The following is a 16302-nucleotide window of genomic DNA, read 5'->3' on the forward strand; positions in this document are numbered from 1 at the left end:
CTCATCTTAAAGCAGTGCTTTTATTTCCAGGAGGGAGCCTGATTTTTTTAGTCTTTAATAATAATTTAGGTGTGTGTTTAAAAACACCCTTCCAACTTCCAGGCCTGAGGGAGTCCAGACTAATGCTTGGTGACTGGACGGACTATGTGGCTGCGGCACAAAAATCCAGAATTGGGACTCTCCTCAAAGGCAGAGGAAGAAACAAGTTGTTCACCAGCATGGATATTCTGTCGCCAGGCTAGGAATCCTCAGTCAAAGAAAGAAAAAAAAAAAAAAACTCAGCCTTCTCTAAACCAATCGCTGCGCTCTGGGTCATTCTGCCCCCAGCCAATGATGGCCCTCTCCCCAAGCCACCACTCTGGCAGCCATCTTCAGATTTGGTAAGCATGTAAAGTGGCAGTATGACCACGAAGAACCAGAGATGGGATGGCAGGAGGGTTCTCATGTGAATCCAGGCTGGAGAATAGCTATAGGTAAGTAACTGGTTACTTCTCCAGTACGTGGTCTGGCATGGATTCAAATGCGCATGAAAAAATGTATATAGCAGTACAACATTACACAATCACAACTTGGCAAGGCTCAAAAGAAGCAAATACACCAACCTCTGGAACACCAGAGACTAGAAAACTGGTATTCCAGAGGTTAGTGTATTTGCTTCTGTTCAGCCTTGCCACCTTATGTGATTGTGTATTGTACTGGTATATACATTTTTACATGCGCATTTGAATCCATGCCAGACCCCGTACTGGAGAAGTAACCTTCAAGCGAACCAGTCGTGTAGCACTGCTTGGCCAAGCCAGGAATCCCTGTCGACACAATCTAGTGAAGGTGTGAGCGGACCTCCACGTAGCAGCCCTGCAGATGTCCAGCAGTGGCACACCAGACAGGAAGGCTGTCGCAGCGATTGCTCTTGTGGAATGGGCTCTCGAATGGCCGGGCAGTGGTCAATTTGCCAACCAGTGACAATGAGCAATGCAGTCTGAGAGCCACCTGGAAATTGAAGCCTTGGACAGGGCCTTCACGCGTTTCACAGGACCAAATTTCACAAAAAGCGAAGAAGTTTTTCAGAAACTCTGTGTGGGCCACAAACTTCAGCTCTGGTGCCACATTTGGCGAGTGCAAACCCTTTCAGCCGGCAACAAAGGAGTCGGAAAAAACCCAGGTAACACCAAGGGCTCGTTTAGATGAAATTCTGATGGAACCCTGGGTATAAAAGGGTGCCTCCGCAGCACTACCCTTGTCTCATGTAAAGTCAAGTAAGGCCGCTTTTAAGACATGGCCTGGATCTCACCCAATGTTCTTGCAGAGGTGATGGCCATGAGGAAAGCAGCTTGAATTACCTCCACCCCCCCCCCCCATGAACCTAGTCATAACCACCTTGAGTTCCCACGCCGGAGCCTTCACTGGCAGGTACGAGGAGAACAGTCGCTTGATAAACTGACTAAACGATACAACCACAGGGAAGACCATCCTGCGGACCTGGTATAGCGGAAGATAGCCGCCAGATGTACCTTTGAGGCGTGCGCCAGTCCAAATTTGGCCAATCACATTTAATACGGAAGTACCCGAGGGGCTGTGATCCTCAAGGTTGATCTGTGACCGGCACCAAGTCGCAAAACGCTTCCATTTGTGTCAGTAGCACTTCAAAGTCAACAACGCCTTGTCGAGTGTTAGGCAAGACCGTGTGCAGTACCCTTTGGGAGACTACAGCAACCTTGACCTCCTGGCAATAGGAACCCAACCTTTGGTATAGGTTGGTGCTACACAGGTTGGTAGTGTGGCTGAGCAGCCAGGTTTATCTCAAGAGGGGTCAATGTGAGCAGTCGGGTTTTTACAGATTCACAGTGACAAGTATTCAAACAATCTTACACTCAAGGTTTCTTAAACAATTATTAATTTAACAGTCAGTTGAATAAGCCTTAAGAAGGCAGCAATATGTGTAACAAAAATACACTCCTATTTCTCTAAATCAGCAAGTACCCATTTGGGACGGCACACAGATTCTTCATACACCCTGAGGTGACTAACTGGGACACTGCTCATTAATGCATCACTGGTACATTTAAAGCAATACTGAGTTGGCGTCAAAGAAAGGGGTTTGGGAATACAACAAGGGTTAAACAAATATTCTTAAGCAGGTAAGTACTTTTTAACCCCCAATGCAAAATACATTAACACTTCCCTGGAGGAAATGGTAAAGCACAAAGTCAGAGATAATAAGTCTTTCAGGGAGCCAGGCCAGCCAATGTTAATTGAGCAAAAGTCTAGGTGAGCTGAAGCACTTCTTGCAAGTAAAAGTCTTGCACAATGTTTTAGAAGCCTTTGTTGTAGAAAAATAGAATATGGCCACAAGCTGGGAGGATTTTGAGGGTCAAAGCTGCAAGCAACTCTGCAAAAGCAAGACAAGTCTCAACTGGGCACAAGCAAAAGCGGCAAGTCCCCTTTGTTTTACAGTAACTTTGGTTAGAAGAAATTGATTGCAGTTGGCTTCTGTTCCTGTGTAGGTCTGCAGATCCTGTTATTCCCGGGCCTCAGTCGTGGGGACAAGAGGGACGATGTCTGGGGACTCCTGTACTACAAATGAAAGGTTGGCGGCAACAATGGGCAAACTTCAGATCAGCGGCACTACACGGTTTCAGCTCCTTGCGGGTCTCGCAAATAGCACCACCACGGTTCTCCGATACCAATATGGACTTCCCTTGCATTTGGGGTCCTGCACTGAGGTGGCTCAGGCTTGGTCAGTCCTGCTTCCAGGGAGTTAGGAGGATCTTCCTGGAGCTTGGGTACGACTTAAAGACACTCACTCGATTCTGGTGTTCCTCTCCTTGGCACTTCGGTTCCTACAGCAGCAATTGAAGTACAGCCAGCTCCGAGAATTTTCAGATTAGCTTGTCTTGGGGTCAATTGGTCCAAACAAAGGGAAGACGTCCTTTGCAGGTCTTCTCTAGTCGAGGTGAATTCAGCGCTTCAAGCAGGGCTTCACCGGGCAAACCAACAGTCTCTTCCAAGTTCTTCTACAGATTTCTTCATCCAGTGGTCGACTGCCTTCCAAGCAAAAAGACTCGCCTTTTATGCAGGTCTCTCCCATTAATTTGCAGCGTAGCTGTCAATTACAGCAGGGTCCAGACAATCACCCTTGGGTGCATGCCTGTAACTAAGGAGACCAAGCACGGAGTTTCAGTCACCTACCTCACTTTCTGCCCCTGCCAGACATCCCGGAGCCGGAGGTGGGCTTCACGCGTGAATCCCACCAAAGACAAAACTAAAAAGGGACCAAACTTGGTTTAGCATGCAGGGTAAATCTCAAGAAGCACCTTTCCAACAAGAAATTGTTGTTAAAAAAAAAGATGACCAGGGCCATTTTGACAAAATGGGCACACATGGGTGCTTTACTGCAGCTGCAATTGCAGCCCGTGGTAGAAACACAATGGTAGTAAAAAAAGTAAACTACAGCCATTAGACATGGAAAGGGTTACATCTAAATGTTACGAGATGTAGACAGAGGGGATACTAGGTAACCCCTCCAGCACTCTATGGTAAGATAGTTTGTGCTGGGTCTAGAAAGTCAATTTCACTTCACTGCTCTTGAAAACCGTAGTTGCACCAAGAGACGGTATTTAAACCTTTGGAAATTACTTAGACTTTCCCCAGTCATTGCACTGAAGGTGCTTTGGGTCAAAGTAAATTTCATGCCTCCAAAGTCAAAAGAAACAGTCCAAATCACAGAAAAACACAAGCGTGGGAAAAAGATCTCAATCTCTCCAGGTTAGAAATGAAAAAGTCCTAAAGTCCAGCAAAAAGAACTGGGTGGTCTCCAAGGTAGAAGGGAATTGGCACATTTCTAAGAATTCTCCCCAACAGCGAGTACCTCACTGCAGTCTGCCGGAAGCTCCTAACCACCGAACTAATGCTGCAGGAGCCAGGCCTTCCAAGTTCAGCGATCCTGGGTCGTGGTGCAGAATGCGCCTCCTACCCTGGTGAGATCCGCGACCGCTGGCAGCTTTACTAGAGGAGACGCTGACATCCCGAGACGGTCCAAGTACCAGATTTGCCTCAGCCACACTGGTGTGATGAGAATCATCCTGCACCGGTACCGTCTGATTACTTGAAGTAGTGGCAACCGAGGGAACGCGTACAGGAACAGGCCTTACCAAGGGAAGAATGAGGTCCCCCGCCCCCATGCTCCCCGGGTGGGGAAACCTGCTGGCAAACCTCCAGCACTTGGCATTGGCCACCGTTGCGAACCAATCCATCTGGGGACTGCCCATTTGAGGAAAAGGTTGTCCACTTGATCCTGCCGAAGCTCCCACTTGTGGCAAGTGCGGAGCTTCCTGCTGAAAGAGTCAGCAACAGTTCCTGCCAGGTCAAACTGAATGAGGAACATCCCCTGGGCTCTGGAGGGGCACCGCCAGAATGGTCCTTTTCTTCTCCGGGTTGATAAAGGAAACCCTCCTTAGTCTCCTCCGGCGTGAGTTGAAGAGCGACGCGTGTGGGAGATCAGTGAAAGGAACCCACTTCATCTGGGGGGAGCTTTTGGAGGCGGAGAGATGCCACAGTCGGTGTCAGTTGTGGCCGTGTCCGTCCTGTGTCCTGGGGTGAGGGGGCACTGGTGGCTGGAGAGTGGTTGTAGGTTGCCTCTTCCTTTTCTTTGGCGGTGGTGGCCCCTGTGTCAACAGGGTCATTGCCGGTGGTGCCATCATTGGAGGCATCCTCTTCTGTATCTGACACCAGTGTGTGGAGGGTTGAAAGCATGTCATGTGACCGATTTCAGGGAGGTGCCTGGGGAGTAGGGTCTCTGTGCCCAGCGGCTATGTAGTCACCGCCGATGTCTTAGTCGTCAGACGCCCACTCTGGGCAGCAACCACCTCCTCGATGTTCCTCCAGGACGGTGTGGACAGAACACTCATCCTCCATGTCGGAAGAAATATCCGTGCCCTGGAATTCAACTCTCCCCGCACCCTTTTTTGGGGTTTGCAGGGGGAGAAATGGGTCAGTCTCAGGCTAAGGGATGCCATACTCTTCTCAGGGGTCTTATGCACTGGTCTGGCCAAAGCCTCACGTCTGGAAGGAACAGCCACTCTGGCCGCTGTGGGGGCACCCTGTACCAGGTCAGTTGCTTTCGCCTTTGAAAAAGCGGCCGCCACCAGCTCGATGGAAGCAGATGATTTAGGGTCACCCGGACCTTCATGGGCAGGTCGGACACCTTGTCCTGTCTGGCCTTTGCAGGTTTCTCCCGGAGCTTCCCTGGGGTAGCTGCCTCTTCGATGAAGAACTGGAGAGATGGCTGGCTGAGGCCAAGATTAGGAGCGTGCCTTGGCCGGCGCAGGGCCTGCATGCACGGCGACCCTGACGGAGCCGGATGCAGTGCTTGGCCTGGTCTTGGGCCCCCACGGATGGAGCACCCTCAAGAGACTTAGAAGCCCACTCTGGCTGGATCCGGAAGAGGCTTTGAGCCACGACACCAGTCTGATGTGCCAGTTCCTTCATAGTGCGCTTGGTAAAGCCATGACAGATCTTGCAATCGTATTTGTGCAATGGGTGAAGGCAATACAGACACTGGGAACGCGTGTCCTCCATGAAAACATTCTGCAAACCGCAGCCGGTGCGACCTTTAAGAGGGAGGCTCCATCTTCCTCATCCAACATGGTGCGTTGTAGACCTGATGGCCTTCTGGAAACTTCAAAGAAGAAACTAGACGATTGTGAAGAAAGATGCTGAAAAATGGATCCCCGTTATTCATATGTGAAAACTATGGAGCACACAAGCTCGATTGTTTTTCTAACAAAAATCCTATTTTTGTTCAATGAAAAATGCAGAAAGCTCAGAGCAAAACACGATAACTCCCTACACTTTAACGTGCAGTAAAAATCTGAAGATGGTGCCAGAGAAGGGGCCGTCTTTGGTTGGGGGGCAGTATGATCGAGCTCAGTGATTGGTTTACATGAGAAAGAAAGCTGGCAAATGAAAGTGAAACTTTTACTGAAGATTCCCGGCCTGACTGAATATTCATGAGCATGGGCATCCATTCCAGATCCCATGATGGAGAAAGTTTCACCTTTCTAGTCTTGGAAACAGTAGTTCAAAGAAAAGGTTTTAAAAACCTCAAAAGAAATACAAAGGATTTCTAAGTGACACTGCACTGAAGGTGCAGTGTGTTGTGTGGGAGCGAGGGGCCACGGGCCCCTCTCTACCGTCGCTCCTCAGTACCGAACTTGGACCAAGTGCTTCTAAAGTGGTGGGTACGCCCCTTGCCCTTATGCGATACTAACTTAGTGATATTCGGGTAGATGGGACCACCGAGCAGGACACAGGGCATCCATTTTCTGTACCCCCTTTCGACTCCATCTTGGTAACTAGGCCTCACTGCGATAGTACAACACGCATCTCCCCTTTGCCGCCGCAGCTCGGGGCACATAGCCCCCACCCTCGTCCCCACACCAACTGGAAAACTCCATGGCTCCATTCTCACGCTGAGGCCGGAGCGGCTTGCAACAAATAATGAATAATGTAACATCCCTTTTCCTGTGAGATCACCGTCCTGCATGTGAACCAACATGAGCCAAGCACAGAACCTGTCCATCTCCACAAAAGTGTCCTTGCCCGCTTACCCTTGCCAGTTGAAACTTGCCATTCTAACCCTGTGTCCTTGCAAGGCATCCCTTTCATGTGCCAGACTGCCCACCTCGCTATGAAGCCCACCCAACAGAGCCCCCCCCCCCCCAACTAACAGAGCCGCCCCCCCCCCCCTCCCCCCCAACTAACAGACCCCGGTGCAGTACATCGTGCCCAGTACTAACAAATGCCACATACCTGAGATTGTGAGACTAACCCTATAGTTCAATGACAGTATTATAGTGGTCAAGGCTCTTAAACCTGTGACATGTGTAACCCAAATGTGTAGATGGTGTAAGCCCTTGAGTGATTTGTATAACGACATGATACACTAAGTCTTTTGATCAACTGTTTAGTGCATGCATTATTCGGAATGTATTTTCTTAGCTTAGATAGTGACCGTGTTTCACAGCTGCTCGACCTTCACCCATCCGGAGCACAATGTCTGTCAATCCTCCCACCAACCAAGCAACCAACCCGGAGGAAGAGATGATGCCCACACCAAAGTCACCACCACGGCTGACCAATCCTGGTCCAACGTAGCATCATATGTCAAAAATGATGACGTACTATATAAATGTGTTGTAACTTTGATGTGGTCAGAGTGCTCTCAGATCTAGATAAACCTTCCTTGGAACTCTCGCAGCCTGTGCTTTTGTGCCCTATTCCCTGTCCAGGGAGTGTCTCACGTTCATTTTTACACGTGTTAGCCAGGGTGGGCACAAACAGTGTCACTATACAAAAAGCAGCAGATGCCTATGGAGTTTGTCCAAAAACAGTGAAAAACTCCTAATAAAGGAAAAAGAGAGAAAGGTCCCACTCACTCAGGAGTGAATATTAAAAAGGCCCAAGTCCAGCAAAGAAAATAAAATAATAATTCGGGTTGCCTCCAAGGTGGGAGCAATTTCACACAAATGAAAATTCTCCCCAATACTTAATTAGCAGGTCAAATAAGCATTTAGGAATTATAATCTGGCATTATTTGTAATACTGTGTATCAAAGGAGGAAGAGCAAATGAAGGTCTCTCCAAACACAAAAGTGTATATATGTAGGTCCCACTCAGAGGTAGGCAACGAATATACAACATGCAAGTGAGCCCAGATAAGGTATTCAGGCATAATTCTAGCAGCTGAGAAATCAATACTATTTCATCACTAAAAGTAAAGTCCCACAAGAGTAGATTTAGAGCAATCAAGAATGTTAATTTACTCACTCGTTTGGAAGAACTGCTCCGTCATGCACTGTTAGTTCTCCACCAATTCCATGGCAAAGTTCGGCAGGAACATCAACTGGCTGTGGAAAAGTTAGGTTTTATAAAGTCAGATAAAAGCATAGTGTAAAAAAAAAAAGAAAAAGTAAACAAATCTACAATGCACTATACCTCAGCAGTGTTTACTCTGTACAGTTCCCTGACAAAGTCCCAAAGTTGGTGATTTCTCCCAACAAAGATATGATCACTTCCAAGACTATTTCTCCGTTCTGTAGGAACAAGAAAACAATTTTGATTCGCATTACAATGTAAACAGCATTATGGTGAAAAGCATTATCACTGCATATAAAGAAAAAAATAAAAGTGCTTCTACACAGTTGAAATGCCTGCCACAGTAAAGAACAAAATGACTTGCCTCATAACAATGTTCTTTCTGATGGCTGCTCCTCCTACAGATTCCTCATCAATGATATCCTATCTACAGTGCAATTGTTCTCCGGACACAGCACAGGGGTACAGTATGGCTCAGCATGGGCCATGTACAATGCAGGGAGGCAGATTGGTGTGGGCTCCGTACAACACCCTGCACCAGACGGTCCATTGCGACCAGTATAGCGGTGCTGGACCCAGTGACCTCAGTTCCATACTTAATCCCCTAGCACTCGGCTGCTGAGGGACAACGGGGAACCAGTGGTGTCCTAGCTTTCCACCAAAAGGGTCAGATATAGAACAAGTGGAACTTTTAACTGTTCTCCAGCATAGATTGACATGCTCATGAATATTCATTTGTCCAGCCGGTATTCCTCGATAAAAGAAAAACTTTGACTTTTGTTTATAAACTGTCTTTCTCCTATAAACCAGTCACTGAGCTCTGGGTCACACTGCCCCCAGCCAATGACTGCCCTCTCCCTAAGCCCCTCGTCTGGCATCCTTCAGATTTGGCAGCACGTAAAGTGGCAGTATTACCAAGAGGAGCAGAAGAAGGGGGGAGGAGGGGACGCATGTGAATCCATGTGAGACACATGCTGGAGAACAGTTACAGGTAAGTAAGTTGTTCCTGCTCCAGCATGGGGGTCTGGCATGGATTCACATGCTCATGAATAAATAATCCATCTCAGTACATATACAACCATGGTACCTGGTCTTTCTATCTAATGCATTTTTTGGGGGGATAAAGGAATTTTTGTTTAGGTGCATTATAAAAGGGTAGAAAACAGGGGGCGTGGCTTGATGGCTACGTGAGGACGTTCCTTGGAGGAGCTCCCGATGATCCGATCTTGATCCTGGGAAGAAGAGATGGTTTTCGGTGGACTTTCTAGCCCACGGTGTACCCAAGGGTGCATGAAAGTGGGGCACATGGCGAGTGCCCTCCCCACCAGCGAGACTGCATATCCACAGAACTAGACTTCGAAGAAGGTGGCGGTCGCGCAGTGGAAGGGCAGCACCCAAGATGGCCGCCCGTGGACAAAGTGCCATAAATGGTCCGTGGAGCTCAGGAAGACAAAGTTGGCCGGAGCGTGGGCGAGCCAAACCAGATAGACGCGTTGCATGCGCCTCCGACTAGTGGCAAGAACATACATGCGAGCCCCCACTGAGGAGGCCCTTATCGTGGCGGGCCAGCAGAGTGAACCCGAGTCCAGCGGAACCTTGCTGTGAAAGGGCCGGCGAGCGAACCCCGTAAGGTGCTCCGCAGCGCCGAAGACAGCTGGGCGCGTGGGCCCAACCGACGCAGCAGGATGTCCTCCAAGGTGGTGCAACCCCGGATCAAACAGCCCACGATGGAGGCCTACGCTAGGCCGCCCTCGGGCACGGAAGGGGGCAAGAGCAAAGAAGCCCCCGCGGCGGCGACGGACCCACCGGGTACTATCCAGGAGGTGCTGGCAGCAATTGCCGACTTGAAGGTGGCTTGGGAGACGAAGTTGGGCCTGGCCATGAAAGAGCTGCAGGAGGGCCTAGACCTTAAGATCGGAGCGGCCCGAGAAGAGGTGAACCTGTTGCGCCAGGACGTGCGAACGATCGCGGAGCGCACTGGGGAACTGGAGAAGGAGTTGGCCCCGACCACGGAGGCGTGCAATGCACACGCTAAGGAGCTTCATGCCCTCGTGCAACGAGTGGGCAATTTGGAGGACAGAGCAGGCAGAGGGGCGTGCCAGGCGCAACAACATTCACATAGTGGGTGTCGGAGGGAATGGAAGGATCGAACCCCACGGATTACGTTGAAACCATGCTCTTGCAGGAGATCACAGGCGGGGAGCTGACCCAGGGGTTCGTGGTCGAAAGGGCACATAGGGCCCTGACCAGGAGACCGGCCCCAGGACCGAACCCCCCCCCCGCGGCCGCTGATCGCGAAGATCTTGAAATATTGTCAACGCGAAAAGATTCGAATTTTTCCGGAAAGGAGGTACGATAGAAAGGGGGTCAGCAAAAATAACGGCGTATCCGGATTATACGCTGCTCGTACAGCGGAGCCGAATGAACTTTGGAACGGTGAAAAGGAGGCTTAGAGAAGCAGGCCACCGCTACATGTTGCTCTACCCCGCCAGGTTAAAGGTGTTTTATCAGACCAGAACCCTCTTCTTTGAGACGCCGAACGAAGCGATGGAGTGGTTGGATATGCAAGGTCGACCTCAGGAATCGGATGTCCAGACAGAAGCGGCTGGAGATAAGTAGCACGTTGCAGAGGCACCCGGGGGCCATAGGAACGACATTGGGACTGGAATATAGTACGATATTGTGCTTGTGGGGAGGAAGTCATGGTATCTGCCGGCGGGTCCCGTTGAATGCACTTCTCCTAAATAAAAGACTGGGAGCTCCTGGGGAGCACCCTCTGCACCCAATAGTAGTACACTTAGTAAGGTCACTGTTAGATTGGTGACACCCCGCGGGGTCCTCGGACACGAGACGGGTCCAGGCGTGGGTAGGCCTGAGATCCAGGGATGGAGCTGGGCTATTGTTGGGGGTTGACAGGGAGGGGGCGGGGGGGTTGGGGGGAGTTGTGTGCAGTGGTGCGAAGTTGGGGGAGGGGGGTATTGTTTGTGAATAAAAGGGAGCGCGCCAGGGAACAAACTCTCATGGGGAGCATTATGGGAAGGGATGGGATGGAGACGGTCCGACCGGATGGCATCGGGTAATCTCAGAATTGTGACCTGGAATGTACGGGGCCTTAACAGCTACCTGAAACGTAACAAAGTGATGTTGTACAAAGGATGCGCGTAGACATAGCCCTGCTGCAAGAGACCCACCTCACTAGGGAAAGGCTGGAGGTGGTCAGGAGGAAATGGAAGGGCAATGTTGTGGGGGCGGCGTACTCGGCGTATGCTAAAGGGGTCATTACTTGGGTGGCGCCTCATGTGCCGTTTCGGATGCTTGATTCTACGGTGGACCCGGAGGGTAGAATGGTGGTGGTAACGGATCTCCTGGAAAACGGAAGTGCACATCATAAATTTGTACGCCCCCAATAACGACACAGCGGCTTACTTTAGGACCCTCTACGGTAAAATTGGCCCCCTGGCAGGGGGTACGGTAGTGGGGGGGGGGGGGGTGGGGGTTACTTTAACTGTACCGTGGATCCCAGAATGGACAGGTCCAAGGACAGGGAAAACGGCACCGGCGGCTAAAGCGCTGGGTACCTTACTGAACGACCTAGGCCTAGAGGATGCGCGGAGAAGACTGCATCCCACGGATAGGCAGTATTCACACTACGCAGCGCCACATGATTTGCACACAAGGTTAGATTACATGTTTGTAACAGCCGAGATAGTGAGAGACATAGTACTCGGGCCTTGTATTCCCCTCCTATCTGACCACTCGCCCTTGGTGGTAGACTGGAGACACCAGGCCCCCAAGACCGCGGATCCCTACATGGAGACTCGGGACCGAGGCTCTGCAGGATGAGGGATTTCGGGAGGGCCTGCGGGATGCCATTGAAGAATACTTTGATATAGATACGGGAAGAGTAGGCTCTGTGGGCACACTGTGTGAAGCGTTTAAGGTGGTGGTGCGCGGGGTAGCCATTTCCCAAGCTAAGGGGCTACAGGGGGGGCGTCGAAAGGGAACTCCAGGAGGTGGAAAGGGAGCTAGAGGATCACGCGTTGCGAGAGCACCGCTCATGATAACAGAACCAAAGTAAAGGAGCTACAGTTGTCCTGCAGCGCACTCTGGGATAGACTATGGAGACTCAATTACAGGAAATATACGGAGATGATACACGCGGGGGGCGACAAGCCGGGCAGACTGCTGAGACGACCCCCCCCCGCTCGTTGAGTGAGATTAAGGATGAGAGAGGTTGCATATGCAACACCCAGAAAGAGGTAAATGAGGAATTCCTTAAGTTTTTACAGACACTTGTATGAGGACACGGGGGAGGATAGGTGTCAAGACATACTGGACACATTGGAGGACAGAGCTGCCCACCTTGGACGATCTAGAACGCGTCGAGTTAGATGCACCCGTCACCTCGGATGAGCTGAAGGTAGTGATTCGGAACTTGCCCACTTGCAAGGCGCCTGATTCGGATGGGCTGCCCAGCGAGTTCTACAAAACATACAAGCAAGAGTTGCTTCAGCCACTGCTTGCCACTTTCAACGAGGCCTATGAGCAGGGGGAACTCCCTTTGTCCCTCCGCGAGGCTATAATCATCCCCACTCTTAAAACCAGGCAAGCCGGCCGTGGAGTGCGGGTCTTACAGACCATTGTCCATGCTTAACCAGGACAGCAAAATACTCACGGCTGTGCTGGCTAATAGACTGAAGGTGATTAAGAAACTGATGCACCCAGATCAGACGGGATATGTTCCAGGCAGGAACATCACCGATAACCACAGGAGGCTACACCATGTCATAGACCAAACTGAGGGGGACACGGGCGAGTTGGCTATAGTGTCATTAGACGCGGTCAAGGCCTTCGACTCGGTACGATGGCCCTGGCTGAAAGCGGTCCTGAAGGGGTACGGAATGGGACCTGGATACCTCAGATGGGTCCAGCTGTTTTATAGCACCCCGATGGCGAGAGTCAAAACAGGGTCCACAGTCTCAGATTCTTGGCAGCTTTGCAGGGGGACCAGACAGGGATGCCCCTGGTCATCCATGCTATATATACTGGCATTAGAGCCGCTGGCAATATGCCTGCGACAATATGGGGAGGTGGGCATAATCACTGTCAGTGGAGAGCACCTGATATTATATGCGGATAAGCTCCTTTATTTGCGTTATCCAGAAGAAAACCTGCAGTACGTGCTGAGGTAATAGAACGGTACGCAATCCTCTCGGGCATATCGGTGAACCCTGGAAAGTCTAGTCTGTTCCCTTTGGGCAGATAGATATAGGAATGTCCCGGTACAGAGGCTGCCGGTCCTGCCAATACCATGGCAGCCCGTGACATTTAGGTATTTGGGAATAAATATTTACCACAAGGTCGAGGCAGAACACAAGCATAATACGGAAAAGGCGATAGAGGGGAATCAAGAACAGCATGGTATTCTGGTCTAGATTGCCCCTGACCATGATGGGGAGGGCAGCCTTGCTCAAGATGGTGGTCCTGCCTAGACTCTTGCACTTTTTTTTGAACGTCCCGTTTTTCATACCTAGGAGCCTATTTGTGAAACTTCATAGTGTGTGTGGGGCAGCTCTAGGAATAGGGTTGCTCTGTGGAAGCTCCAGAACCCATGTGACAGGGGGGGAATATGCCTGCCTAATTTTGAACTCTATTACCTGGCGGGGCAGCTGCAGTACGTGGCCAGGTGGCTTTCAGCTGAAGACTCGGCGGAAGCTAGGCTTCTGCGTGGAGACACAGCCCCATACTTTCTGATGGAAGTGGTGTCGTTGTGCAGAGACAAACTGGTGGGCAAGGGGCGGCTACTGAGGCTGGGCTGGGAGATCTGGCACAGGACATGGAAGATTGGGGGGGACTCGGAGCCGTACTCTCAGCAGGCCCCTTTGGTGGCGATGTGCGGGAGCGACTCAACTACTGGAATCGGTCCGTAGATACTGGGAAAAGGTAGGCCTGGCCACCCTCGGGTGACATATGCCAGGAAGGGGAGGCATTGGGACTTTCAGAGGTTGCAGGAAGAGATGGGGGTACACGGTGGCCAATATATAACATACACTAGGCTTGTGAAAAAGACTAGAGAAAGATTGCCTGAGAGTGCTAGCAGAAGACAGACGCCTCCCTGGAAACCATGTATGATGTATCGGAGGGCGGGCATGAAATAGAGGATATACGAGCTCCTGCGAGTAAGGGAAGGAGTTGCTTCAATTGAGACAAGATTGGGAGGAGGTGGGAGGACCCATGACGGACGGGCAATGGGAACGGGCCCCAGAGGTACCACAAAAAGGTGTCCCGAAACGCAAGATTCCAACAGCTTCAATTGTACGTTACCCACAGGGCTTATTTAACCCCCGGGAAGATTGCAAAGTTTGGGGGACCAGCTACGCAGCAATGCTCCAGGTGTGGGGCGGTGAATGCGTGACCGCAGCACATGTTTTGGGCTTGCCCGGAAGTGCACAGATTTTGGGACGAGGTCAAGATGAAACTGGCTGGTTGGGGGGTGGTGCAGGATGTGGAATCGGCCTGGTCTTGCATGGGCTTTTCCCTAGACCCAGTCATTCAAAACACATAAGATGAAGGACCTGGCTTGTGTTTTGGCCAAGCGCAGGATTGCCATGGGCTGGAAGGCGGCCCACAGACCGAGGGTGGAGCTATGGTGGACGGACCTCTTGAGGTGGGCGGAAGCTGAATCTGTAGTCTGGTTCGAAGCGGTCCCCGGGGGGGGGGGGGGGGGGGGGCGGGGGGGGGGTTGTTCGAGGAGGAAGTAGGTCCTTGCTGGCAGCAATTGGTGGCCTCTATAGCAAACCCTCACCAGGGTAACAACGGAACAGAGGACTCGGATGATGAGATGACTGCCTAAGTACTGTGCTACCCAATGATGCTCCCGTAAATGACATGTGAGAACCGCCTCTAGTTTAAAGTGTGGGGGGGGGGAGTTGGGGAGTTCTAATGAAAATGTGCTGGACTATGATGCTTTCTATGTTTTGAAACAGTTGTAGTGTGTGTGATTTCAAAATAAAAAAAATATTTAAGAAAAATAAAATAAATAAAAAGGGTAGAAAAATGCATTAGATGCAAAGTTTTTAGATGGAAAAAAATGTGATGGAATGGCATTAGATGAAAGGCATTGGATGGAAAGACCATAAACCAAAACCACAGGAGGTGGCAAGGCTCAACAGAAGCAATCACTTCCCTACTCACCAGGCTCACCTTGAAGCGAACATGTTGCACAGCACTGCTTGGCCGACTCGGGACGCCTCTGGAATCCGTCGAAGCAGTAGAATTTCATGTGTGCATAGACCTCCACATAGCAGCCCTGCAGATATCCAGCAGGGGCACACCAGACAGGAACGCCGTTGCAGCGATCGCTCTGGTAGAATGAGCTCTCAGGTGGCCAGGCAGCCGTCAGTTTGCCAACCAGTGACAATGAGATGCGCAGGAAAGCCACCTTGAGATGGAAGCCTTGGAGAAGGCCTTCCCGTGGTTCACAGGACCAAAGTTTCCTTCTGGAAACTTTTTGCAGGCCACAGACCTTCAGAGCATGCGACACATCCAGCAATTGCAGAGTTCTTTCAGCCGGCGACAAAGGCATCGGAAGAAACAGGCAACACCAAAGGTTCGTTGAGATGGAATTCCAACTGAACCTTCAGCATGGAGTGGTGCGTCCATAGCACCACCCTCATTGTGGAAAGTCAGATAAGGCTGCTTGCAGGACAGGGCCTGGATCTCACCTACTCTCCTGGCAGAGTTTATAGCCACAAAGAAAGCAGTCTTCCACGAAAGGTACAAGAGGGGCTTGATGCATAGACTCGAAGGCCCCCCCCACACCTCCCCCAATGAGCCTAGTCAGAACCCGTGGAGTTTCCACAGCGGGGCGGGCACCTTCACCAGTGGAACTATCGCAATAGTCCTTTAAGGAACTCCTTCACTAGACAGTGAGGAAAAAAGACAGTCCCAGGGACTTGGTGTAGCAGGAGATAGCCACCAAATGCACTTCGATGGAGGCTTGTGCCAGCTCTGCCTTGGCCAACGACAAGTACGAATGGCCCGCAGCGGGTTGACAGTCTGCAACAGGCACAAAGTCGTGAACCGCTTCAACTTGGGCCTGTAGCATTTAAGAGTCGACAACGCTCTGGCCCTGGCAAGTTCCTCCCTGCAGTCTGCCGGCAGCACGTACCAACCGAACTCTAAAGCTGCAGGAGCCAGGCCTTCAGGTTCAGCAATCCAAAGCCGCGATACAGGATAGCACCTCTGGCGAGCAGATCTACGACCAATGGTAGATTAGCAGTGACATGGACAGGCTGGGTACCAAAACTGCCTCTGCCACATCAGGGTGACAAGGATAAACTTGCACCGGCACAGTTTGAGGTGACTGATTACTCATAGTAGCAGAGGCAACGGCAGGAACAGACTTTCCGGAAAGGAGAAAATGTCC

General features: G+C 50.9%; 1 protein-coding gene across 1 annotated transcript in view; it reads right to left on the reverse strand.

Moving 5' to 3' along the window:
- Positions 1-16302, reverse strand: part of XRN2 (5'-3' exoribonuclease 2) — a 376513-nt gene that overhangs the window by 120633 nt on the left and 239578 nt on the right. The window contains exons 22-23 of the mRNA XM_069608066.1: positions 7995-8092; positions 7827-7906 (exon numbers count right to left, since the gene is read on the reverse strand). Coding sequence (XP_069464167.1) covers positions 7827-7906; positions 7995-8092 — 178 coding nt within the window. The remainder of the gene's footprint in view (positions 1-7826; positions 7907-7994; positions 8093-16302) is intronic.

The sequence above is a fragment of the Ambystoma mexicanum genome, chromosome 4q (assembly GCF_040938575.1).
Source record: "Ambystoma mexicanum isolate Mex_15411 chromosome 4q, UKY_AmexF1_1, whole genome shotgun sequence".
Taxonomy (NCBI): Eukaryota; Metazoa; Chordata; class Amphibia; order Caudata; family Ambystomatidae; genus Ambystoma; species Ambystoma mexicanum.